General features: G+C 38.6%; 1 protein-coding gene across 1 annotated transcript in view; it reads right to left on the bottom strand.

Moving 5' to 3' along the window:
• FCER1G (Fc fragment of IgE receptor Ig) overlaps positions 1–27,895 on the bottom strand; it is a 597,912-nt gene that overhangs the window by 498,602 nt on the left and 71,415 nt on the right. Inside the window, exon 2 of the mRNA XM_044088973.1 lies at positions 2,479–2,737. Within this exon, the coding sequence (XP_043944908.1) occupies positions 2,479–2,737 (259 nt within the window). The remainder of the gene's footprint in view (positions 1–2,478; positions 2,738–27,895) is intronic.

The raw sequence follows: 27,895 nt of genomic DNA, 5'->3' as shown, positions 1-27,895 counted from the left end.
CAGTGGAGTTTTACGGTGTCAAGTTGTCAGCCCAGCGCCCAACCTTCCACGGAAGGCACACACATGCACGCACTCATGCCTAGGGCCAATGTGGAGTATCCAATCCACCTAAAGCAGGTCTGTGGGATGTGGGATGAAACCGGAGCACCTGGAGGAAGCCCACGCGACCACAGGGAGGACATGCAGACTCCGCACAGAAGGCACCCCAGCAGAAATCAGGAAGGCCTCTATTCTCAATATATTCAAAACACTTATTTATTATTGGTTTGGTCCTAAGAGTTTTTAGTTCTTAGTAACAGAAGGCAAATTCATCTGGGGTTCTGAGTTTTATACACACCAAACATTAAATATATTCAAAATAGAAATGTACGCAAGAAATGATCTAAGGAATCATAGGATTAAAGATATTAGAATTACAGCATTATGTGCCTGAAACCCTATCATATATTACTGCTCAGGATGTGTTGCAAGCCTAATTTCATTCTAAGATATAAAACTTCTTTAATTTTGAGCACTGCATATTTTCCTCATATGACAATATATATTTTTTAATGAAAATGATATGACAAAGGTGATGCTGTATGTACATTTTTCTTGTTGTTTTAATGAAAATCAAATGTACAATGACACGTCTTAGAAAACTGCAACTTAAATCTCAAATGGCATCCTGCCACTGTGTCCATTATTCAGTTGGAGACAATAATACTTCTTGCTTCCCCCATGTGAGCGAGTTTTTTTTTTTGTTATTAATAACAGTGAAGTATTCCTGGATCTCTTAACTGATAACCCAAAACAATCCATATAGCAATTTCACAAGATAAACTGAGTCGCCATGCAAAGCAGAATTACAAACCTTATTTAACCGTTAAGCATTAATAATGATATTATTATCATAGAGGACAGAGCTTAAGAATATTCATAATAATTAAAACAGATTGCTGAATGGTAAACAAGATAAATAATGGACATTTAAATGTAATGTTACCTGATAACATAATTACGATTCATAATATGGAAAACACGTAAAATGCCTCCACATGTAGCAATAGCCATGTAAATGTACTGACAGACCAGAGGAATAAGTTTTATTTCATAAGTGAGAACATTTTCCAGAAACCACTATGATGTCTTGATGTGGACAGGAGGGTACCCAAGCACAATAAAGTGCAGTGAATACTTTCTCCAAGTATGTGTGGCTTCCTGATGTTCTGCAGTCTAACTAAAGCTATGTCCACTAAGTGAGGCAACATGTGCTCTGAAAGGTCACACAAACTTAGTTTATCTCTAGGGGACAAAACACATTTATATATACATTATACTATACTTGCAATAACTAAACAATCTAGATTGTAATTATGATGGATATCAAAATGTTAATGTTTAGAGAGTTTATTTTTTTAAACAGGAAAACAATGCTAAATCTGTAATTTTCATTTCCTGCAGAATGAAGTGATCCAAACTGATATGCCACCATTTAAAGTAAAATGGACGCAGGTTCCATATCCAAATTGCTAATACAAACTGTATGAAAGGCTTCATTTCATGACACCTGTTATACATAATACCCAATACACATATTTATACAGCATTACACCAGTTAAAAACTCTGACTCTGGTTTAACACCTCATTTGCATTATGTTCTTAGACATAGTAGGGGAAAACTGTCATAACATATACAAGCCAAGACGTTATAGAAATCAATTCAAGGAAACGTAAACTATCCATTAACAGCTATTATACAATATCCATAGACCCTGTACACACTGTAATCAAAAATAACACCTAACCACCACCAACACAATAACATTGTTAAACAGATATGACAAAATAAATGAATAATATTTTAATTAACAGCAGTAAACTTTATAGTACTGAACCGGAATTTGTACACATTACTATCAGCAAAAATAAATAAAAATTAAGAAAACAGCAGTATAGTCATATTTTAATAACTATTAACTATTTTAAAATATTGGAATGTTGGAAGGTTATAGTTGCCATTCTTGCTTAGGAGCATCATGTCTCTTCTCTAGTCATTATCGTCAGGAGCATATGCTAGTTCTGTACCAAGAAAGGTCCTACTTTAGGCATCTATTTTCCCTTTATGACACAATTTCCTCGCAGAATATGATGCTAAAATAGTCAGTTCTCATTTAACTTTGAGAGGCCATTTCTGGTTTGGCTCAAGACAGTATTTTCATTTTCACAATTTTATCTCAAATTTCCGTTACTAATATAAACAGTGCTCTTTCCATTTCAACCCTGCCCATCCATTTTTTTCAGTTTGCATCATATTCTGAACATGCAGAATAACTTCCCCCTTTTTATTTTGGTACTGATTTATTCCAATTGGAAGGCAGATGATATCAAAATAAACTAATAAAAACATTGATATATAAAAGGAAAACTAACAATATACAGGACACAATTTACATCCTTCAAATATTTTTAAAACAGTATCGAAAAAATATTCTTACCTACTGTTCTGGCCTGGATAAATATGAGGAGCAAGGCTAAAAGAAACATTCTGCTTCTGGAGACACTTTCCAAAATAATTGGCTCGGCACTTTCAACAAGTCTTTTCAAAGTATTTAATACGTCTTTTCTCACTCTTCTGCAAGAGAGGAACTGCAGACTAACTGAGGAGGGAGAGAAATATGTGCATCTAAAGATGACAGCTTTTTCTCGCTCAGTCCAAAACCACACAGGAAATATACGCTCTTCCTGGTCTGAGGCCTTGAATGGTCAGAAAACATAAATTGCTAAAAGCGGCTTGAGCACTTGTTATTCTTCTGTAAATATAATGCTACAAATATCTAAGCTGTCAGATGACACATAATATACAACTGTAGATTTAAGGTTCTTTTAAAAATGCATTCATTATATCACAAGGTTAAACTTTCTTTCTCTACGTATTTTTCCTAATTAATGGTTTCCTCTGGTTATTCACAGAAGCTGGCCTGTCATTTGGGAAAGAGGCCATTGGTTAAACATACATTAAACGTGTGTGACCCACAGGCCAGTGGCAGAAGGGACAAAGGCCAGGGAGCATGTCTAATTCCTGTCCTGCATTTGTGCCATTCATTTAGAGCTGCATATTTGTTTAATAGAATATACTTGCATAAGGGTAAGGTAGAAGTCAAAACTAAAAGGTAAAAGGATGCCACAAATGGCTGCAAAATGGACACGGATCTGACTGCATCTATCTTTTAATTAATTAGCTAGTTTTGTTCACCCACTTCGTCTTGTTAGGCCTGCAACCTTTTTTCAGGATGACCTGAAGCTTTATGGAATCCGGATCCGTATTATCAAAAATTCTAGGCATTCAGTTAAAGAAACATAATGTACTGATGGATTACACTATAAAGCACTGAATAAGAAGATGCATAAATTAACCACAAACTATGTTTGTCACTGTCAGATCCCTGTATAAATTTATGATAATTTTATTTGCATTTACTTGTCCCATATAAAAAATACTTCTAGAGTATGATCTTAGTAGGTTGAAATAATCATATTTTACCAACTGTTAGAAATGCAACAGTAGATACAGTAATAAAATTAACATTGAGGTAATGAGCCTTATAATCCTAAATTTCAGGCATATATTTATTTATTATTTATGTATTAGTTAATTGAGTGACTAATTAATTGTATTTTTGTAATAACTTTAAAGCCAATGAACCAGCATTGTTTTTCGAGAGTGACCTCAAGAGGGAAGGACCATGATAATACAGTGACAGAGACATAATGGCTGGCTGTACAAAGACTTACTCAAAGTCTCTACAATTACTCTGGAGGACTATCCAAGACACTGTGCACTACAGGAGCAGGAGATATAGGGGGGGGGTCGTATCCCACAGAACAGTTGCTGTACACTACAGGAGCAGGAGATATCTGGGGTTGTATAGGGTGGAATATATAAGTTATGCATTCCAGGAAGTGATCTTCATCCTTAGACCAGTGGGAATGACCTTAAAGGAGATGGACTCTGTCTGCAGTCATAATAACCACAAGATAGAAATCTCTGATTTAGAGGAGGGAACCTCGAATGGCTATTGTATCATACCACCAGGCTTAAACAGGTCATCCTAGAAAGCAAACCCAGTGCCTGTACATCACAAAGTACCTACATTACCATGAAAATGTGTCAGAGGGGAAGCTTTACCAGAAATCTGGAAAGGAAAACATCACCCTCAGAGTTAAGGATAGTGAAGAGTTTGTACAATTCCACCAGGAACCATCATAAGCCAGACTCTGCAAACATGACGTTTACAAATGTCCTTGACTAGCTATGGCAGTTTTCAAACAGCAGATGTCATCTGCAAGTCTGACCAAGACACTCTACAGTATGTGAGTGACAAGGTAGTGCAAACACTGCCTACATGCAAATCCCTGGCACAAGATGTGCTCTATGCAAAAAATAGCACACTAAGCACCCACTGGATAGTCTTGCCCTTATAAAGGTCTTCCGGAAGACCATGTTTCCATTGTGGGAGGGCACATTCCTATACAGCATCATTGAGAATGAAGCAAATGATATCTTGCTAGGTCTTCACCACCCTGGAGAACCTGCATGACACTGCACACTTCTCCATACCCAGTAGGACATGTTGCTAATTATATTTTATTTATGGATATGAGGGGTGTGGAGACAACAGGTATCTGCTGCCACTTAGCATTACTCTCATGTCCAGAAAACTACAAGCTGCCTGTGATATACTTTTCGATTCAGACATGGACATGAGAAAGGTGGAATAGCTGTCCTTATTCCCACAATGTACCATCATGGGTTTTGAAACAGACATGTTCAGAGGTGTGAAGGACACCTTCCCAGAGTGTAGCCACCATGGGTGTATCTTCCCCCATACCTCTCAACTTTTTAGAGCAAAAAACCTGGACAAAGCCTGACAGAATGGGGGACAAGGTCCCAAAAATAGGGGCATATTTTAAATATTGCTCTTATAAACTTAGAAAGTTGCTAGAATAACAGGATTTGTCTTAGCATGCATTTTTCTGAACAATGTTTCATGAGGAACAGACCAAAAATATGAGGCAAAAATCTGGACATTCTGAGAAAATCTGGACAGTTGAAAGGTGTGCTTCCCCTACTACAGAGCATGGGGTAGCAATTACAATGATCCTTGGATAGCCCATAATACTGCAAATGTATATGGTGGCAGTCGCAGTATTATGGACTGACCAATGAATAAAGAATGGACACTGGCTTCACACTGGGATTGAAGCGATGAAGCAAATTGCATTGACATGCCCTCCAATTAAGATATCTTCGAGGCATGTAACCATTTAACAAATGCACTGCCACTTGAGGGCTTAAACTACTTTGATATGATCTATGATGTGGGTGATCTGCAATGCAGCAGGACCAGAGCACTACAGAAAAACAAAGCACAACCAGTGTTTCCATTATCCTTTGGTTAGTGCAGAACTGTCACATGCACAGAATGTGGTGGTATAATGACACGGTCATTTACATATCTTGACAAAATAAAGCACAATGTGTGACATTAACAGTAGTAGAGTGTGAATGACCTACAGAATGCATTTTTTCATGATGAGCTATGATCACAAAAGTGGAAGAAGCTGCTGATGAAGGACAGAAAGATATTATCATAGCAGCAATCTGTGCATCCTACAACCCTCCCCCAACCCACACACAAAATGTCTAAAGTTCATTATAAGACATTTCTCATTCTAATGCCAATCCTGCAATGTTACTTCCAGGCTCTAAGAACATTTGATAACTGCAATATAACTAACTTGATACTTACCTGCCATGGCCTTCATAACGTTGCAGATGAAGTGTCCTTTCTGGTTACATGGCCAGATGTTGTAATGAGACAAAACCTTCATTGGCTCATACGTTCATATCCTAGGCTATCAGCTGACCAGGCCATTTGGAGACTAACAACTACAATTTCCACTACTTGCTCCCATTATCCAAAATGAACTAATAGGCTAGACCAGGGTTAAATTTACAGATTCCAATGCACTCAGTGAAGTAGGATTTAAAAGGTTAGGGAGCTACTTTGTTGGATATAGAGAAGTGGCTTATTCCATAGGTAGGGGATGCATTGGGAGAGGTATCTGTCCTGCCTACTGGTTCTGTTAACATTATAATGTGGATATAGATCCCTAAAATGAGTATTGGGGTACTACCTGTTTTTAACAATATGTAAAAGCTCAAGCAAGACATGAGTGTTTGCAGCCTTACAAGTTAAGCAGAGGTCACCATGTGGATGTCCACAGGAGATGGAGTAGAGTGACTGGGATTTTAGACATTCAGGGTAGCTCAGGCAGTTCATACTTGATATCTTGTTAGTGAGGAAATATTGTGTTTTTTCCAGTTGGACAATATATATGCCTGGAGTGATACAAAAAAGGGGGCATTATATTTTATTATGAGCCTGAATGGAGGAGTAGAGAGGGAAGATAACTTCCCTGGACATAGAGCATATGCCCTTAGTAATTAATTGCACTAAGTATAAGGATTTCCTAATGACAGTTAACACAGTACATGGTGATTAAAAGGGAGTTTTCAGTCCATGAATGTATGTGAATCTCTTAAGAATGTATTTATTTACTTACTTGTTTTGATTGGGGTATCATTTCTGAGGTAGATACAGACATGTTCCTGCTTCTGAAAAATAACTATACTGCATTCCTTTTGCAATGAGCTTAAAGCCATGGTCTTGCCATCAGCAGTTTGTGTGGATTCTGTTCTTTCAAAGCATATGTCTGTCATTAGTGAATTGATGACATCTCCAAGTTTTGCAGCCATCAGCCTTGATATACCCACCTGGATCACTCTAACATACACCGATTTGTTGTGCAACTGCTTTGTCCTGGAGGCACCTTCTAGAAATCACATGATAGGATCATAGGTTCATAGCTGTTTACTAGGCTAACAACCACAAGGGCCTTTTTAAGCCTAGCTACGCATCCCAAATGTTTGACAACTTCTGGTACCTTTGATAAGTGTAAGCAGGGGTGAAACATTTACAAGCAGGGACCTAGGAGATGAACCATTTAGAGGATGCCTGAGTCAATTAGAGACATAGGTGCCAAACCAGGGATGAATTTCCTGTTTCCCATCCAATTGTCCAAGTTACACTTGAATTGAGTTAGGGATGGACTATGCTTTACATAGATGGGGAACCTGTTCCAGAGAAGGGGTAGTCTCTGGTATACATACTTGTGTCTCCAACAGGTCCTATTTATATTTTACTTATTTTTTATTTTTAACATTTGTTTATCAGGAAAGTCTGACTGGGACACAGCCCATTTTCAGTGGAAGCCAAGGGAGAAACACTCCGGATGCATGTCTTTGGAATATGGGAAGAAACCAGAGCACCTGGAGAAAACCCACAGAAAAACAGGGAGTACATGCAGACTCCACACAGAAAGCACTCCAGCCGAGAATTGAACTGGAGGACCTTTTGCTCTGAGGTGACAACACTAACTGCTGCACACCGAACCACTGCCTCACCCACATATTACAGGCAAGGTTTAAGGTTTTAGAACGGGTAATTTATGGATATGCAGTAGCTCCATCAGGGTGGAGTTTGACAATGCTTTGTATGCCAGGCATAGATCTTCCCTCAGCAGCCTGTAGAAGACAGAATACAGGGATATACCCTTGAGATGGTCTGCATAGGACATGTTACTTATTTCCTGTATTCATTTAGTGAGGACATTCCAATTGTTGGATGCACCTGGTTGGGTACATACCAAAGGAGACATTATACTCAATGATAGGTCTGATGAATGCCGAATACAGTGGAACGATGACTCCCCTGGATCTAGATGCCATACATTTGCTTATAAGTTGCACAGCATAGAATGATTTCCTCACTACTGTAGACATGTGTTGGTCAAAGGTTAGATTACTATGTGTGTCCCCAAGTCCCTGACTACTGGGTCATTTTTAAGTGTGTGTTGTCAATATGATAGTTATCAGGGGTGGATGACTTCCCAAAGGATACCATTATGCATTTCATGGCATTTAGTTTTAGTCCGTGGCTCTGTCATCAGTTATTTGTCTGTGTCAGCCTTTCCTGGAGAAAATTTGTGTCAGTGTGGGATTCAATGACAGCTTCTAATTTGCAATCATCTACAAATTTAGCCAGCCAGAGGCCATTGACATTAGCCTTAACATTATATAAATAAATGCCAAAATGAAGCAGTCCCAGGACCAATCCCTGAGGGACTCCACTTGTGACTGGCCTCTTTGTAGAAGTGGACTCCTCAGTTCTAACTTCCGGGTCATGTCAGTGAGCCAGCTGGCTGTCCTCTAGGTTATACAGGGGATCGTACCTAAGCCAGCTGGGTGTCCTCCAGGTTATATAAGGGATCATACCTAAGCCAGCTGGGTATCCTCCAGGTTATATAAGGGCTCATACCTAAGCCAGCTGGGTGTCATCCAGGTTATATAAGGGATTGTACCTAAGCCAGCTGGCTTTTCTCCAGGTTATATAAGGGATCATACCTAAGCCAGCTGGGTGTCCTCCAGGTTATATAAGGGATCGTACCTAAGCCAGCTGGCTGTCCTCCAGGTTATATAAGGGATCATACCTAAGCCAGCTGGGTGTCCTCCAGGTTATATAAGGGATTGTACCTAAGCCAGCTGGGTGTCCTCCAGGTTATATAAGGGATCGTACCTAAGCCAGCTAACTGTCCTCCAGGTTATATAAGTGATCGTACCTAATCTCTTAAGTTTGTCAACAATGCCTGAGTGGGGGATTGTGTCAAATGCCTTGGCTAGGTCAAGATAGGCAGTGTGGACTATTTTGTCCTCATCCATTGCTTTGGTGACCTACACAAAAATGTCCACCAGGTTGAGTAGGCATGACCTGCCCTTGATGAAACCAAACTGGGTTAGATTCACTATCTGGAGGTTTCCTGTGCCATTCTGGCTTATTAATTTCTCCAAATCGTTTGGCTTTTTAATTCCATTTTGGGAATGGCCCCAATTTGTGTCTGTATGATTCAAGTTCATGAAATCAGTATTGTTTTAATCTTTGACATTAGCCAGAAGTGCTCTTCACAGCACCTGAAATATGCTCAGTAATGACTCCTGCAGTTCATATGGAGTTACATGTATCAGTAACATATCTAAGTACAATTGTAAATTATTTTTTATAAGACCCACCCCTCCTACTACTACTGGAATTGTCTAGGTATCCTTCTTCCACATTGCCCTGATTTCTGCCTGAAACTCCTGGTATTTTATGATTTGTGTCTCTCTCTATGTAAGACACGGTAGTCACTGGGTATAGCAATTTCTGTGATCACTGCTACTTTTGCCTTCTTTTCATGGACCACTATAACTGGTTTTCTTGCATCTATTTTTTTAACTGTTGGCAACAGGTTATCCCAGGTGATATAAACTCCATCATTTTCTATAATGCTTTGTGGCTCATGTCTCTATTGTTTTTCATCTACTTCAATATTATAAGGTTTTCACAATCCCCAATACAACAGTCTTGCCACATTATTATGCCTTTCAGTATACAGACCTTCTGCCATTAGTATATCGCAACCAGCAACAAGATGTGCAACTGTTTCTAGTTCTGTTTTACAAAACCTATATTTGTCTGTTTCCCCACATATTCAATAGACTTTGTAACCAACATGTATGTAGTTCACTATCTTCGGCCGTCAATATTAACCTTTCATCTTTTGGTTTAAATTCACCTCTCCTTAACCATTCCTGCATACGATCCTGATGAACATGAGGTTGTTCCAAGAGTTTTCTATACTTGCAACTATATTTATGCATTTTCCAAATTTCTTGCCTTCTAATTTGATCCTTCACCTTATATGTTTTTTCTTTTGTTTTTAGCACATTCAGTTGCTGCCTGATTTTATTTACTTTTGGTTTGATTTCCATTCCTGCTTGATGCGAATATGCTTCTGCTAAACTATGCATGGAAGTCATCTTAGACTTATTCTTCTCATGTTTTAAAACTTTCACTGTGTTTGGGTCTTGTGAGGTCAGCAGATATGTATGCAGTCCCACAATTGCACATCTATGCATGTAATCAACTTTGAGGAGGCCCATAGCTCCTTCAGAAAAGGGAATATATAGTCTTGGTATATACTGATTTTGTAAATAAATCATTGGATGAGCATGAAGCATCCTTCTTGTTTTCCTGTCCAACCTATCCAACACCTTTTGGGGCCAGTTAATCACTCCAAAACTGTAAGTTAGGACAGGGAGAGCAAATTGGTTTATAGCTTGGACTTTGTTCCTAGATGTCAGCACTGTTCAGTATCAATTTTAGTCTTCTAAAATATTCCTAAGTTTTGTTCACATTTGCTCATGTTTTATTGTTGTTCCTTCATCAATTCCCAAATATTTATACACTCCTTCTTGCTCAAGTTCTTTTATATCACATTCTTGTCCCAAACTGATGTTTTCTTGGTGCTGCAGCTTTCCTGCTTTAAAGGTTGCTTTTGACCATTTATCAAGACCAGATGACATTCTTATATCATCTGAAAAAATTTTAACCACTTGCAATTGTGCTTTCAGTTCCTCATCTGATGAACTTCGACAGTTTTATATCATCTACAAAAAGAAGATGAGAAGTCTTTACACTTTGCTGTTTTCCTGGAACCAAATTTTAACCACAACCTAGTCTGTTAAGTAAACAGCTTAATGGGTTAAGGGCAAGACAAAAGAACAGCGGTGACAGAGTTACCCTGGAATATCCCCTTTTGAATTTTTATCCCTAGGATAATAATTTGTCCTTTATCATGGCTTAACTGCAAAATGGTTTGCCACTGTTTCTTGGTCACTGCAATGTAATTGATCTGTGTAGGGTATATCTTATACATTTTTAAGCACCCTTTTATCCATGAATGTGGGATACTGTCAAATGCTTTTTGTAGTCAATCTATGCTATACTTAGATTCTTCCCCTTTTTTTTACAGTTCTTTATTATGACTTTATTTAACAACAAATGATCCTTTGCTCCATACAACTTTATTTTTTTTACCGTTTTGTTGTATTGCCATGACTGAGTTTCCTTCTAAGTGACTATAACCTCTGTCGGCATCAATTCCAGTGTATAGTTTATACGGTCGTCAGAAGGTGAGTTATTGGTCTATAATTGTTAGAGTAGCTTGCAGGTTCACTCTTAAGTAGGACTTGCATTGTTTTTCCTGTTGTTAACCAGGCTGGTGTCTGTTTGGGGTGTGCATATAAATAGTTCTTACTCATGGTTAAATCTTCATGTAAAGATGTTAACACTTTTAGACAGAAGCAAAATAATGCATCTGGGCTTGGGGTTTTCCATTTAGGAACTTTTCTTAACTTTAATTCAATCTCTTTGGCCGATACTTAATCCCCTTTTATATCCAATACATTTGAACTTCTTATTCTTTCTTTTATTTCTTCTATTTAGCATCTTTGTACGTACCACAGGATCTTCATAGATATTTCTCCAAAATGTATCTATTTCTTCTTTTTTTTCATGATGTTTCAATTCGTCTTGCCTTGTTTCCAAATTCTCTATAAAACTTTTGGGGTGATCAATAAATTGCTTATTTTGTACTTTTCCTTTATATCTATTTTTGTATCTTCTAAGTTTTTCTGCCTGTGCTGATATTTTAGTTTATTATTTGCGGTAGTGCACAATAGATCTTGATCTGTTCTGATACTGCCTATTGCTTTTATTACATCTGTCTTTCTGAGTATTTTTGTTGATCTGTTCCCTCTTCTATACTCTTCTAACAGTGACATTTCTTGTCTTAGTTGCTTTATAATTTTTTCTATTCAATACTTTCATGGTGGCATTCAGTTACGCCCGTTCCTTTCCCTTACTGCCCTGTGTTTTTGTGGTAAGACTTTATCTGTTATTAATTTAGTCGCACAGTAATATATCCTGTTTACCTCTGTTATATTGCATGAATCTCTATGGACATTCCTAATTACTTTATTCATTTGTTTTATCAAACTTCTAACTTTTTGAGTTTTACTGACTTTCTGTAGTCTATTTCTTTCATTGATCTTAATATGAGTGCCCATCTCTATTAAATCAAGCAACTCTTTTTTTTATATCATTTTCCTTCTGAATGAGGGTACATTCTTTGTTCTCCCATTTCCTCAGCCAGTCTATAGAAAGTTCCAGAGCATTTTCATGTGCCACATTCTCTTCAGTTTCATCCTGTGTCATCTGTTGTACTTTCATATGAGAACTCACTGGCCTATCACTCCACAACATTGACTGTCTCAGAGTTGCCATAGTTTTCTGTTCCATCCCTTGCTGTGCAGCTCCAACTAAATGTTTGCACTGGTTTCCTATATAAGGCTCCAAAGTATCTTCATAAGGCAACTAATCAGATGTTTCCCGCTCCCCTGGTTTCTCCTTAATTTGGGGATCAGTTGCTCATTCCTGCTGCGATGTTATCACAGTTAGATTTTCTACACTAAATCCTTCACTTCACAGGTAATCCGTAACCTCAGTTTCTATTTCTTTAAGATCTCCATTACTAATCCACTTTTCCTCTTTGTTTTCTTAATTTTTGTATTGTAAAATTTTCCATGTCCAGATGCCTTTGCCTGTAATTCTCTACAAATATCTTTGGTGATGCTCTTTTTGTATTGATTAGTTTTGCTTTCTCCTTTGCATAAATATTGCGCTATATTACATCTCTTTTTCTTTCCCATGTCCATATTTCTTCAGATGTCTCCTGCTCCTCCCATTTTTTCCTTACTTTGGGGACTCGTTGCTCCATCATCCTGTGATATAAGCTATGTTAGACTTTTTACACTAAGTCCTTCACTTTGCAGGTATTCCATAACTTCAGCTTGTATTTTTTTTAACTTCTACTTTACTAATCTTCTGTTCTACATTCCTTCTTTATGATCTTATTTTTTTATTGCAAAATTTTCCATATCTGAATGCCTTTACCTGAATTTCTCTTTGAATATCTTTGGGGCTGCCTTTTTTTGTATTGACTAATTTGGCTTTCTCTTTTGCATAAATATTGCACCATATCAGATCTCTCTTTCTTTCCCGTGTCATTATTTCTTTTTTATACCTTTCAAAAGTCTCTGTATTTTTTCTTTATATTTTTGCACTTCCTCAGTCACTTCTTTTTCCAAATGGCCCAATGTTTCTTGGTCTATATAACGTTTTTCATAAATCTTAATTTATTTAATTTAAGTATTAATGAACAAAAATTTTTATTTGAAGCTTCTGACAGTTTTTTTTTTGTGGAAGTATTTTTCTTTCCTATAATTTCTCTCTCTGTCTTTTTTTTGTCTGAAAGTCTGGGCTTCTTGCATAATAGTAACAATACATAATTTCTTTCTTATCCTCAATAGTCCACTCTATCATCTTTATGGCTCTTTTTTGTCCTATCAATTTTTCTGATTTTTGTGGTCTACTACTTCCTGCTACAACAGGAGGGCCGTCCTCCCCCCTGGGCCTGCCCCAACCCCATTGTAGGAATGCTTCCATGTCTTGAAGATTCTACACTCTCATTTTTTCCAGTCCTGGCAACAGTGCACTTACCAGGATTGGACACTTTTTAATCCTGGGTCTTGTGCACCCAGCTATTTTTTTATTTGTTAACCTGCTTCTGTCCATGACATATGCTATATAAAATACAGAATAGACTTTATTTTATTTGTCCTCTGAGTTGTTTGTTTAGTTTGATGAGAGTGCTTTTATCCTGTTGGGTGATGCACCATATTAGTGAGGACCAAATGATTTTCTTCCTCCTGTTGACAGACTATTGATTTTGTGATTCCACCAGGAGATTGTTTTTGTCAAAATGGTGGACTGTCTGTGCCTGATGGGTCATATATGATTCCCAATTAATAGTGGGCAGCTATTAACATGCTTGTACAGAGTTTTGAAGACTGCAGATTTTTGGGGCCTTAAAATTTTGCCTGGTTGTCATTAATAGTAGAAAATTGTGGTTTTCCTGAATATTGCAGTGTCAAATCATTAAAGCTGGGGTTAGGTTTTATTTTGACAAACATTCCATTTTGTGGTCTGACCTTTCAGAAAAGACATTAATGCAGGTGTGTGACACTGTTATTCTATCAACTTTCTAAGTTTACCTTGTACAGAGACAATATTTAAAATTGTCCCTATTTTTACAAAATGCTGGAATGTCTGTGCCTGTGCATTTGGTGTCATATATGATTCCCAATTAATAGTGGGGTAATTAAAGTCACCCATGAATATGGTATTGGTTTGGGATGGTGAGTGTTTCCAATAAGTTTAAATACATGGAATGGGTTTCCTGGGTCATAGAAAGGGATCTATATCTTGCAAGGAAACGGCATTGGATTTTCCCTATGGTGATTTGAGCATGGAGAAGCTCAAGTGCATTGTCCTGTTTGACCAGCTTTGAGGTAAACCTTAGTTTAACACAATACTCAATTGGCATTGTAATATTCAGATGTTAACATCTTTGAGCACAGATTGGAGGACATGAGATTCAAACCCACAAACACAATCTACATCCAAACTCTAAACTTGAAACCTATCTGCCTACCTTATTCCTGAATTATGGTGCATCCTACAGACCCTGTGCTCCTTTAACAACTGCCCCAAAAATACTCTGAAGGCCCCTTTTTGTACAACCATATGGCTCTGGCTGTTTCTGCACACCTGTATCCTGGTGACTATGGAATCCTTGATCACCTTACGTGCACTACTACATAATCACAAACAGTGCACAGTTAGTGTATGTACAAACAGCACACAATTAGTATATGCACGTAAAGCACTCAGAGTGCACATTTGCACTTCTAGTGCTAACTACATTCCCCATAAAACAGTCAAGACTGCACACATTCACATCACACATGTACATAAGACACACACACACAAAACCCCATATTCATTACATTTAACACTTGTTTCTTTTTGTACTTTTGGCCTTCCGCAATCACAGCCTTGTCATCATGTACTTTTTCCCATCTTTATTCCGACCCATGAATCATTACCCATTTAAAAGTCAACATTTAAGGTCATTGCATTGCCTTGAATTTCTGTTGGCACTGTTTCTGTCCACAGCCAGCTTTGCAAAAATGTGATAAATTATTTTGTACAGCAAAACTGACACAAAAACACCAGCTCAAGCTCTTTTCTTCCATATATTGGTCGATACATAAAGCGGCTTCTTAATTATAATGGGAACAGACATGACAAGGGCTGAAGAAATCATGGTAGAAGGGAAGTGATTCCTGGAAATAAAAATCAGTGTGTGTCCAAAAGTAAGTTTCTGAGTACATAACAGAAGGCATCACACGAGTGAAGAATGGATTGTCTTCAGGCACGCACTGGAGATGCCTTTGTTTCACTACAGATTCTGGAAACCTCTAAATGGTGGACATCAGAGAAACAAAACATTCCGGTAAAACAACAAATAGCTAAGAAACCGCTGATCTGCATCCATGTCTTTGATGATGCTGTTCATAAGCAAACTTGAGTTGACATTCCTGAAACCTTTTTTTCTAGTCTATGTTGGTGCAGGCAGGTGTGTGTGGGAAATATTGATGCAGATCCTTACAAATATGTGTCATACGTCTGTCTTGTAGGTAGAAGGAAGTTTGTCTATGTCAGCAAATACTTAGATTACCACATTCCACTGGAGTAGAATGGAAATAGCAACTTGCCAGATTGGATCAACAGTCAGACATCTCTTGACATAGCAAAGGATGCCACATTCTTTTGTTGCAAAGTTATCCTCAGTGAAACAATCCGCTCACAGCATAAACCACTGGTTGTCTCAATCAGCTGCCCTAAAGTCAACAGACACTAGGCCGAAGACCTGGAAGTTGACTGGGGAGAAAGCACAAAAGTTCAAGAAACTACTCAGGACTCGAGCACCTCAGGAAGAACAGGAAATAAGTGAAGGTGAAGAAGAATGGTAGCACCTCAAAACAGTATGTTAGAGGATTACAGAACAGATATGTGGCCGAGCCAGGTATGGAAATAAGGTATATAAGGAAAGCTGGTGGTGAAATGCAGAAGCCTGAGAAGAAGTTATCAAAAGAAAGAAGGAGTGCAGGAAAAAGTGAGTGATAGAAAAGATGAGTCAGGCTGAGAAGGAATACTGATTGGCTAACAAAGAGGCTAAGAGACGTGTTGCAATAGCAAAGAACAAGGCATTAGAGGTATTCCACCAATGTTTGGAAAGTAACTTGTTAGAGGTTGCAAAACAAAGATAGAAGATGGTCAGACACCCCTTGTAAGGGCTACCAGCAACAACCTGCTCACCAGTCCACAGGACATCTAGAGCAGATGGAAACAGTATTTCCATCAGAACCTAAGATGAAAGAAGAGAAGGAGCCCTCCCTAACAGAAGTAAGACCAGAATTATGGAAAATGAAGTCAGGGAAAGCAGTAGGCACAGATGAGGTCACAGTAGATATGATCGAGATGCTGGGAGAGATTAGCTGATCCAGTGGTATAGAGGGATAGAGCCCTTACTATGGCCCAACTGATCTGGGTTCAACTAGCAGCTGAGGTAACTAATGGGGCATCAGGGAAGGGATGAGCATGCTCATCCCAGATGGTTGGATGCTCATTGATACGCTCCCTAAAGGGAGTTGCCCTCAGACATAAACAATGAACATGGTGGGTGGGGAAAGGAAAGTGGGTAGGTAAGAAAATAAATTTGCCCAGATGGAGTCACAAATGAGCTGAGCCCCCGGGACACCCTCAGGATCCACAACTGGCCCTCAGCAAAAACTGGGGTTAGAAAGTAGCTGGTAGAGCTAGCATGGACATTGGGTACTTGGGGGTGGGCTGGTAAACATGAGATGAGACTGGTGAAAAATGGCTCCTGAGGGTACTCATAGCAGTATGAAGAGAAAAGTGTATCCCAGATGACTGATGAATAAGTATAATGGTGCCAGTGTACAATAACAAAGGGGACATCCACAACTATGAGCAATATGGACTTATCAAATTTCTGACACACTGCAAGAAAGTTCTGGAGGGGGTGATTGAGAAACAAATATGCATGTCGTAGAAAGTAAGATGGGAAATGAGCATTTCAGATTCCGATTAGGATGCAGCACAACCAACCCAGTGTTTGCAGAGAGACAGATAGATGGGAAGAAACTAGAAATGAGGAAAGATTTCAACTGGGCATTCCTAGACTTGGGTAAGTATATGACTTGCAGTGGTTTGAAGTCCCATAAACATTGGTAGAATTAATGCAGGCTATGTACAAGTACCTAATGACTCAAATATGAACAATGTGTGGCCTGACAGAGGAACAGAGGGGTTCCCAGTGGAAGTAAGTGTGCATCAGGTTTCAGTTCTGAGACCACTGCTGTTCATACTTGTGATGGACTACATTAGCATTTAGCAAACAAGTTGGATGGGACAGATCAAGAAAGGTGCTGTATGCAGATGATGTGGGATTACAGGCAGACTCTGAGCAAGAACTTCAACAAAGGATAGGGGAACGGAAAGCAAAACTGAATGCATGTGAGATGAAACTGAGATCAGATAAGACAGTTGCAATGGTGGCAAATGGAGGAAATCAGAAGAAAATGAGAACTGAGAAAGTAGTGGAACAGGTTGACAGCTTCAAGTATCTGGGAGGGGTGGTTGAGGAGCAGGGAACTCTAAATGAGGAGGTCAAAACTAGAATCAGAGGGGCTGCAGCCAACTCGCATAGACTTTCAATGTTAGTGTATGACAAAATAATGTGAAAGAAGCTGAAACATAAGGTGTAGAAAACAGTGGTGTGACCAGTACTACAATTTTGTTTGTGCCTTTTGGCTTTTCCTGGTTAGGGGTCGCCACAGCGGAACTCTGGTCCGCTAATGATTGGCAGTAGATTTTTACATGCTGGCTTGCCGGGCCTAACGCACAACCTTCAATGAAGGAATGCCCATTCACGCATGTTGCCACACAGAAGATGCTCTAACTGAGAATCAGAATGGGCAACGTCTAACTGTGAGGCGACAACGCTACCTCAGCACCACCACCGCAGTGTGCTACAATATGGTATAGAAACCTGGGCTGTAAAGGCAGAGCAGTTGAGGAAGCTACAGGTGGTGCAGAAGAAGTGCATGAGGTGGACGGTAGGATGCACACTGTGGGACGGGATAAGGATGCTGGAGCAGAAGCCAAATTAGCTCCAATTGAAGAAAAGGTGAAACAGAACAAGATATGGTGGTTTGAGCACCAGGGTCGGTCTTAGATAAACTTGCATCCTAGGCGAAAGGGCTCTATGGCACCCACCCCGCTCCCACAAACAAACCACCTGGTGCTTCCCCATCTCAGCTTACCTATACCATTCAAATTACTTTTTCCTTCCTTTTCCTCACAGTTACTCTTAAGTTTTCCCTGTCTTCATTCATTCATTCATTCATTCATTCAAGCCATTTTATGTGGGCAAGACTGCTTTCTGATAACTGCATAATAAAGAAGTGCATTATACTAGAGTCTGGGGGGTTTCAAGATACTTTTCTGTGATGCATTTTACAGTTTTTTTTAAACAATCTTTATGTCTAATCATGGCCTGAACAAAACTCATAATTAAGGGAGGAAGTTTATTAATTTATTTGTATTTGTTTTCTGGGTTAGAGCACTGATCTCCATGGACCTTTTTCAGACTTAGCTGGGACTGGTGTCCAGTTAAGAGACTTGCTCAGACTCACACAGTTAGGTAATGGAAGCTGAGAGAATCAAACCTTGTTCCACAGTTCAGTTTTTGCTTTTCTACTTTGTTTTACCTTGAATTCTTGTAACACACCATAACTGACCGAGACTATAAATCTATAAGGTATAAATCCCTATGTCACAAGATGGGTTGCCAAATGGCTCACTGACCGAACCCACACTGTGAAAGTAGCAGACTCTAAATTCAACTTCAGAGCATTGACAAGTGGAGTACCACAGGGTTCAGTCCTGGGTCCTGTCCTGTTTGGTATCTACTTCTCTGAAGTACAGGCTAACACAGAAGGTCTTTGGCTAATGAAGTTCCCAGATGACTGCAAACTAAGAGCCATAATCAAATCTCCTAATGATGTGGATATCCTACAAAAGGGCCTCACTGAGACAGATGCCTGGTGTCATAGCCATGGCCTCAAGCTCAATGCCAAAAAGTGCATTGTCATACCCTTTGGTAAAAACTCTGTACCCATGAACTATCACATAGGCGGTAGTCTACTTAACACCAAAAGTGTGATAAGAGACCTTGGGACACAGGTGGACAGTAGTCTCTCCTTTGATAATCACATCGCCACAGTAGTCAGGAAATCCTTCTACATGGCCCACCTCATCACAAAAGGTTTCTCATCCAGGAAAAAAAGAGGTAATTGTTCCCCTCTACTCGTCACTCATTAGACCCATTATAGAGTACAATGCCCCTTTTGGTATGTACCTCACAAGACAACAACTGGAAAGGTCACAGAAATACCTCACAAAAAGGATTACCGGTGTCAAACAGATGCCCTACGCAGACCATCTCAAAAAACTCCAGCTTTACTCTGTCGCATATCGCCTACTCAGAGGCGATCTCTGCCTAACATACAAAGCTATGTTAAACCCAGAGCTGTTGGATATGCTCCACATAAAGAAATCCCAATCCCTCCGAGCTACACGCTCTAGGGACCTAAACCTTGTCACCACAATAAACAGAACATGCTGGAGGGATAGATTCCTGTCTCAGAGACTTCCCATACTCTGGAACATACTACCTATCTATATCAAACAAACCTCCTCATTAGCACTCTTCAAGAAAAATCTTGATGATTGAATGGGAGATAGGAAATTTACCCCGGGGATCACTTCTGTGGCTCTGCTTGACAAGGGCACAGGAAAATAATTTTCTTGGGTGGCAAAAGCCAGGGTACCATTTGGCTAGGCTTATATAGGCCCTAGGGCCAATAGCCTAGTACCTACCTATGAACCTATGAACTACACTGTAATAACTGGGGTGGAAATAAATAAATCAGATGGGGTCTGGGGGCTGCAAGAACCCCAGTAGCCATTGGGGTTGTAAATGCTCTGAGGGGCATTTACAGTTTTTTTAAACAACTTTTTCATGAAATAATGGCTTGAAACAAAATCGTGACTAAGGGAAGAAATTAAGCTCTTCAACTTTTGTTTTTCTCTTGAATATTTTCAACACACCCTGAATGACTAAGAGTATGAGGCCAGGCATCTGGGGGCCGGAAGGCATGGGGGTTCTAAATGCTCTGAGGTGCATTTTACTTTTTTTTTTCTAGAATCTTTTCATTTAGTGATGACCAGATCAAAAATCATGATTAAGAGAAGAAATTCAGACTTTACCTTCAACTCAAGTTTTCCCTGAACCCATTCAACACACTCTTACTGAGCAAGGCTACACTTTTTAAAAATATTACAACTATTAATATGAGGAGTTAAAAAAATAAGAGCATGTGAAATACCATCCATTTCTGAAGCACAAGAAGTCTATAGATCTAATTATTGGCATTATTTATTAAGTGTAATCAACCACATCTTCAACTAAAACTACCAGAGATTTGGAGAGAGAAGAGAGAGAGAATTTTTGAACCAAAATTAGGGACAGTTGAGAGGTATGCCCAACCCTCACCCAGCAGTTATAGACAGGAGGTGTGATGCCATAGCTATGTAAGAAGTTTCCCCTTTGCTAGTAGCCCACACAGAAAAGTTGCCACACACTACAGTATTCCAGGTTGTTCCACACAAATCACGCAGCTGTAAACATTGCCAAAAATATCTGGCTTCTCACTGCTAGCATCATGAAAAAAAATAATAATAACACATATCTCACTACTTCTGTATTGCACCAAACATCTTCAGAATTCCACAAAATACTCTACTTCTTCAGACTGAGCGGCCAAGCATTATGTTAATGAAAAATATTATATACTTTTAAGTTAAAAAAAAAGACATCACAGTTATGCTAGCCTTAGTCAGTACAATGGCTTTGCTTGTATCGTGAATGTTGCAAGATCACGCAAACCTTGCAACACAAGTATGATGTGACTTGAATGGTCAAGACAAGTGAAGCCTCTCCAGCCTACGATGCCCATTTCACTGCAAGGCGGGGTTTTTTTGAAGAACTAGGGCACCACATTTTATTTATTTGTTTTAGAGGAAAAAAAAAAATACATATTTTGTTGTTCTAAAACATAAATAAATAAATAAGTTGGAAAGCGCACCCTTCTAAGAACAGGTCCATAAGCAGTTGCCTAGTTGGCTTATGTTTAAGGCCAGTCCTGTCAGTCATGTGTACAGAAAAGCAGAAGACAATTTAGTGAAGAAGATTTGGGACAGACAGGAAGAAGACAAGAGGGAACAAGAGCATCCAGCAAAGAACTGCATAGATTTTGTGAGAGCATGTCTGACACTTGGGCATGACTGTTGAAGAAGGTAGAAGAATCCCACTGAACTGAGAGAGATGGCGACAGTTGACACTCTGACCCTATGTAAAAAATTTGAGAAAAGAAACTGATGACATCACATTCTTTGGTTACCTTTCAGGTTAATTTGGAGATCTGATTAGCATAGATCATAGCTAGATCAAGAAGAAAGCCAAGTCACTTAAAAGTTAAACTATTTCAATCAACTCAACTCTAAGATCCTGTACCAACCTCAACAACTTCAAAAACCACCTACATTCTTATCTCTATCAAAACAGGAAATGCAATTGCTCTCTTCAGCCCATTCCTCCCACTTTATCCTGCCACCTCTCTCCAGGCTAACCCCTTTACCTTACTTTACCTCTACTAAATCCTCACCTCAAATTACTAAATATCAATCTCCTAATCTTATTTTGCATTAGCCGGTATCTTTCTCCATAAGCATTTGAAACTGTTGAGATGTATTCTCTGCTGATAACTGCTATTTCCAATGATGCTGTCCCTGAATATGTATGTAACTTTTATATTGTTTTTATGTAATTGTATGTAATTGTATTAACAATTTTAACTTCTGTTTCCTGTTGGAGATTTTCTCCCCGGGCCTCCACTGAAAATGGGCTCCATGCCCAGTGGACTTCCCCGGTAATCAAACTGCAATAAATAAATAAATAAGTGAAATAACCATGGGAGAATATTGACTGGGAAAGATCTAGCATGACCTGGTTTTCAACCTCCAAGGTTTGGTGTTAAAGATGTTGCACTCGGCATCCTACAGACTGCTAACAGGTGACATGTATCTGGCATACAAGGCATCTTCTGACCCATTACTGATGGATTTATTGCACATTAGCAAGTCAAATGGCATTAGAAATACTCAGTCTATTAATCTAAACCTCTTCTGCACCACCAACAGAATGGTTTGGTGGGACAGGTATATCTTACAGAGGAAAGTGCTACTCTGGAACAGACTCTCCAGCCATATATTCAACTGTGACTTAGATCTATGGATGGGGAAACAGAACATTTACCGCAGGACTGCCCCTTGTACTACTAGAGAACAGGCAACTCCTAAATGCCATATGTCATGCATGGGATCCCTCAGATTATCTATTGTATAATCCCAGTTATTAAAGTTAATATACAATTATCAACCATGGAATTGGTAAGGCCAATATATAACCAAATAGGATAGGTTAATTTGAGCACAATAAGTGAACCTGGTTAAACTTAAAATAGCCTACAGGTGCAGCTAGCCTCATACCTACCTATAAACCTATAAGGCAAATTTACTCCATGCAAAAAATTGTGACTGAAAGTTTGTTGAAGGTTCAGCTCATTTAGAATATTTTTCTAAGAGCAGATGAGAACAGCATTAATACTCACTTAATGGATATTGTCACTATTCCTATAATTGGTGTTTATGATGTTAATGTAGGTAGAGACAAGCACTGGTCCTTCAAGAGATGTTTGTGGTACTTCTCTGGAGAAAGAAGCATAAAAGAGCTGGTAGAGTTGCATGTAAGCTTCTGTGACTGTCACACAGATAACTAGAGAATCACGACACCAAAGCTGCATTTACTCTGAGGTTTGAGTTTTCCATGCACTACCCTGTGGCTGATGGCTTCAAAGACCTTGTACACGTCCAAGAAGTCTGCATATGTGGTCAACCCATAGCCATCATCCCAAGGAGGTAATTCATCAAGTGCAACCTTAGCAATGCAGCCAAGCATAGTCAAATAAAAGCCTACATTTGACTGCTGCAAGTGGAAGGGCATCAGTTTATGTACTAATTTCTAGAACCCTGGTCAAGGGGTTAAGGAATAAGATGAGACATTAGCTGTTCTTAGATGCAATACGTTCATATTTTTGCACAAGCAAAATTATAGCTTCTTTCCATAATAATAAAAGAATCTTCTTAAGAAGGTACTTGTTAATGAGTCAAGAAAATTAATAATATATTTGGTGGCCATGTGGACAAATCTGAGAGGATTATCTATCAGTAGATGAGGAAATGTCCTGCATACCTTGGAATAGAAACTTTCTGATAAACTGCTTATTTGAAATGGTCCTTTTTCTATTTTGTCTTTGGGCCATTGTGAAAGGAAAAGAAAGGGAGTAAATGGCCACATGCAGAAGGGCTCCATTGTGTTGGAGACCTTCATCAAAGAAAGTTGCTACACTGTCATATATAAGAGAGCTGACACATTTCCAGAAAACATCTTTATCTAGGCTTTGATTTATTTTACATATTTGTTGTCAAAGTAATCCAACTGGACATTATTGTCCCTTTTCAGGACAGACAAGGGGGAAATATTTGGTTAACTGACAGTCACAGGGAAGACAAATGGAAGTGGAAGGAATCAAACCCTGCACCCTCGGTACTGGAAGTAGCTCATTGACTGCTCAGTGTATTACTCCTCTCTGTGCTGCCAGACCTTTTTAAAAAGCGTTTAAAGCACATTTCCTTACCTTTGTGGATTGGCATCACACGGTTGTTTTAGAGCCCTACATTCATGGGATGTGGTCATTTAGAAGCTACATTTAAACTGCCTACAGGTAGTATCCCTTGATGAGTAGGCATGTACAGTCAGTGGTGATCCATCAGCAATGTACTTGTGTGTATGCATTCTCCTGACTAATACAAATATGTTTAGATATCTCTAGAAACTTCTTAGTGAAGCAGGACTGAGCCAGGTTCATGTCAGAAGGAGATATGAATAGATAACTAATCCAAATCTGCTAGGTTAATGTTGAGGGACTGAGCCAAAAGGTAATAGTCTTTCATGGTAACCTGTCCCAGGTGTAAGCAAAAGCCTATAAGAGAGACCTAGAAAGAATTATGAGGTATAGAACACTGGGGAATGATGTTTAGGTGAAATAGAAAAACTGCGCTCATTCTCAATGTGCAATGAGTTGGCTGTGACAATTCTGTTAAATAACAGCAGTACCTTCCAGTTTTGTGATTACTTCTGGTGGCCTCAGAGATTATTTAATGCTGGAAAGCATGCTTCTTGCTCATGTAAATGCATCCTTGCAGTGGATGTAGTCCTGACTGATTTACCCAGTAAAGATGAGTTCTGATCTTACATCTTAATCTGTCTTTTTCAAGGTAAGAAAGAAAAGCCTTTTTGCAAGATCAAGACTGAGGACAGAAAGACAATATTGTGCTCAAGTCAAATCTTGAGAAATATAACAGATCTATATTTTTCTGTCTTCTATGGGGTGTGCAGGAGAATTACTGTGTCAAATCATGTTCTCCTTTGGGATCAGCTCTGTTGATCCTTTATGTCGTACAGTTAACAACAGGTATTTCAGCCGAGAAGATACAAGACTTGAGCTACATTTTAGAGATGATGAAAACAAGCAAGTGATAGTGGCTCAGCAGGAAAGGAATTAATTATGTCACCCTGAAGCTGCTGACACTGAGGTAAACAATTTATATTGTTCATGGGCTGTCCACAAAGAGTCAAGGGTAGGTCAGAAGTGCATTATTGGGATGAGTGGTAAGGAGTGTAAGATCTAGGTAAATGCCCCTTAACAACAGGAATTTAACATGTGCTACTGATAATCTTAATAGTAGAAACTTGTGGCAATAGGAGATTTCTGAAGGGAGCACATAAAAGAACAGATAAACATTGATTTTGACTGACATCAGGACTGGGTCACCCACTTAGTTTGCCCATTTCTCTGCCATCTGTGTATGCATTACATCCTAACTACTTTTTTTCTTATTATTATTTTTTCTTTCATCCAGCATGATAGTGACCTCTGATTGTCCATGTATCCTTTGACTTCTGCCACTGATTTTGATGGTACAACACATTCAGGAAGGAAGTTCTAGTCATCTTCTGTTTTTTGTGGAGGTGGAAATGTCTGTTTTATCCAAAGATAATGGCAACTGCTGCTGCAACATAATGAGATTGCATGCTAGAAGGAGAGAGATGAATTCTCCTGTTAGGCAAGAAAGAGACAAGTGTTGGATGCAGATGGAAGAATCCAGAATACGAAGAGATGAGATCGTTACACATGGAATAGAAGAAGATGTTACTGAAAGTACAAATCTCAGTCGGAATTAGCACTAGATTGTAATCAGACTATGAGTCAACAGATGAAGGAATACAGTAGCTTTTTCTCTGCACATACACAATAAATACAGGTGCAGAGCACAGCTGATTTAGTCCTTTTGTTTCTTTTGTTACAGTGAGGAACGGTGCTTCCAATAAGATTTTCACCTCTCATTTTTTTGTATTTGGTAACTGGGGCAGACAACTGAGCCACATGGACCTTTTTCAGACACACCCTAGGATCATTCTCTGATTAAGTGATCTGCATAGAGTCATACAGTAGGCAAATGAAGGCTATGAGAATCAAACACATTGAAAACCCACAAAACTGCAATGCATTTTAAGTGGCAGGTAAAAATCAGACATATCCCACTGCGTTCAGTAGAAACATTGAAACATCCATCAGTGCAGGAACTGAATATTTATAAACTAGTGGATGCCATTTTATTTCCACTGCTTAGTGGCAAAATAATAAAACATTTCATTTTGTATTACATGTCCCTCCTTAAATGCAATAAATTACATTTTAAACACAAAAATGTTTGTTTTATTTTACTTTTTATCTTCATTCTTTTTTTTCATTTTCTCCATGCACTAATTTCATATGTGAACCATATTTAATTTTGTATTTAACAAAATCATCAAATAGACAGTCATACAAATAATAAGAAAAACAAAGATATCGTCTGTCGTACTACATATAGATATATATTTTCCCACAATAAATCTGATGTTGAGAAGGAGAAAAAAAGATCTCCCAAAGAAGGTGGTGCATTCAAATGATCTCAGTTCTCTTCCCTTCACCATTATTGTTAATTTAAAAACTAGATAAAACTTTATCTTGAGCCCCCCCCTTATATTCATGATGAAATTTGACTCCCATTCTTTTATAGCCATCATTCAATGACCTGCTACAGCTTTCAGTGATAGAAAAGGGAAAGAATTTCAACTTATCCTATCGCCATAGTTGGTACTCTCTTCCCACTGTCTTCTGTAATCCCTGATACGTCTATATTCAATAGCAATGTTTCCCACAATTTTTTTAAACTTCTCTGTTGGCTCAGTATTTCCCAGACAAATCTTCTTCATCCAGTTATAGGACATTACGTTGGCAGGGTGGCCTAATGGTTAAGGTATTTGCCTTACAGACACAAGGTTCAGGGTTTGAGTCTCACAAGGGATAATGGGCTAGGCTTAGAATGGCTTGCAAGGGCAGTTAGCCTAGTACTAATCTATGAACCTATGAATTACTATATTATAGACACCTTTCCAGTCCCTTTCTTCATTCTTATAATTAGAGTCGTAATTTCACCTGCTGCAATTTGGATTTCTATTTTTTCTCCCATTTCCATCTTTATTATGCTTTTCATAACTCAGATAAAATTCGCAGGTGAAAATGTATATGCATTCAAGGCATTATTTCTAAATATTTTACTCCACAACTCTCTTGTTTGATCTCATATTTCCTTAACTTCCCTAAAAGCCCACCACCACATATGAATTTGGTTTGCATCCCTCCTCCACGTCTATAATAATTACCTGTTTTCCCCACCTCTGTTTAAAATTCTCAAAGACTTCCTGCACCACCTATAAAGCATTTGCCAGAATATATCCCCAGTCAGGCCAAATCTCTCTAGCATCTTTGCCATCTTCCATATATCCTTTCATAATTTATCATTATCCCAACTAACATCTTCTGTTAGCCATTGTTTCTAGGACATATCCATAACTACTTTTGCTTCTCTGGCTTGTAACATTCAATATAAATATTTATCATTTCCTTTGTAATTTCTTCACTTTTTTCTACAAATCTACATCCTTCTTTCAACACACACACTCACACACACACACACACACACACACACACACACACACACACACACACCTTTCATTTGTTTTACTTTGCTTAAACTGCGCCTCTTTATCATTCTGATGCTACCGTTACAGTGAAAGGAATTGTGGGAATTAATTTACTGACCATACAACAATGTATTTATTGACCTGGACAAATACACATCATCTCAGTTGTATCTCATTTGTTTTGTACAGTCATGATGGTTGGAAATGCCAAGAAGTAATTCTCATTACACAATGACAACATTTCAAGATGGCAGGATGTTTCTTTTTTAAAATAATGCCATTGTATAATAGCAACACACCACGAAAGAATTATAGGTAATTCTTATTTTAATCCATGTTGATGGGCATCTACGTCGGTCACTTGGGCTGTGCCTTTTTGATCAAGCATTGTCCTCCAACTATAATAACTTGACAACCCACTGTCATAGTGTATAGTTATAATATTGGCTATTTATAAACAGTAAAATTCAGCAAGAAGGGAAGAACAGATCCAGGTGACAAAAAAAAAATGGAAGTTGGAGGAGCAGAAGGGAACAGAAAAATGCAGCTACACCAAATAGTACAGTTCTTCATTTTATGTAGCAA

The sequence above is a fragment of the Protopterus annectens genome, chromosome 12.part0 (genome assembly GCF_019279795.1).
Source record: "Protopterus annectens isolate FY-2018-M chromosome 12.part0, PAN1.0, whole genome shotgun sequence".
Classification (NCBI taxonomy): domain Eukaryota; kingdom Metazoa; phylum Chordata; order Ceratodontiformes; family Protopteridae; genus Protopterus; species Protopterus annectens.
This window is presented reverse-complemented; position numbering and strand designations above follow the sequence as displayed.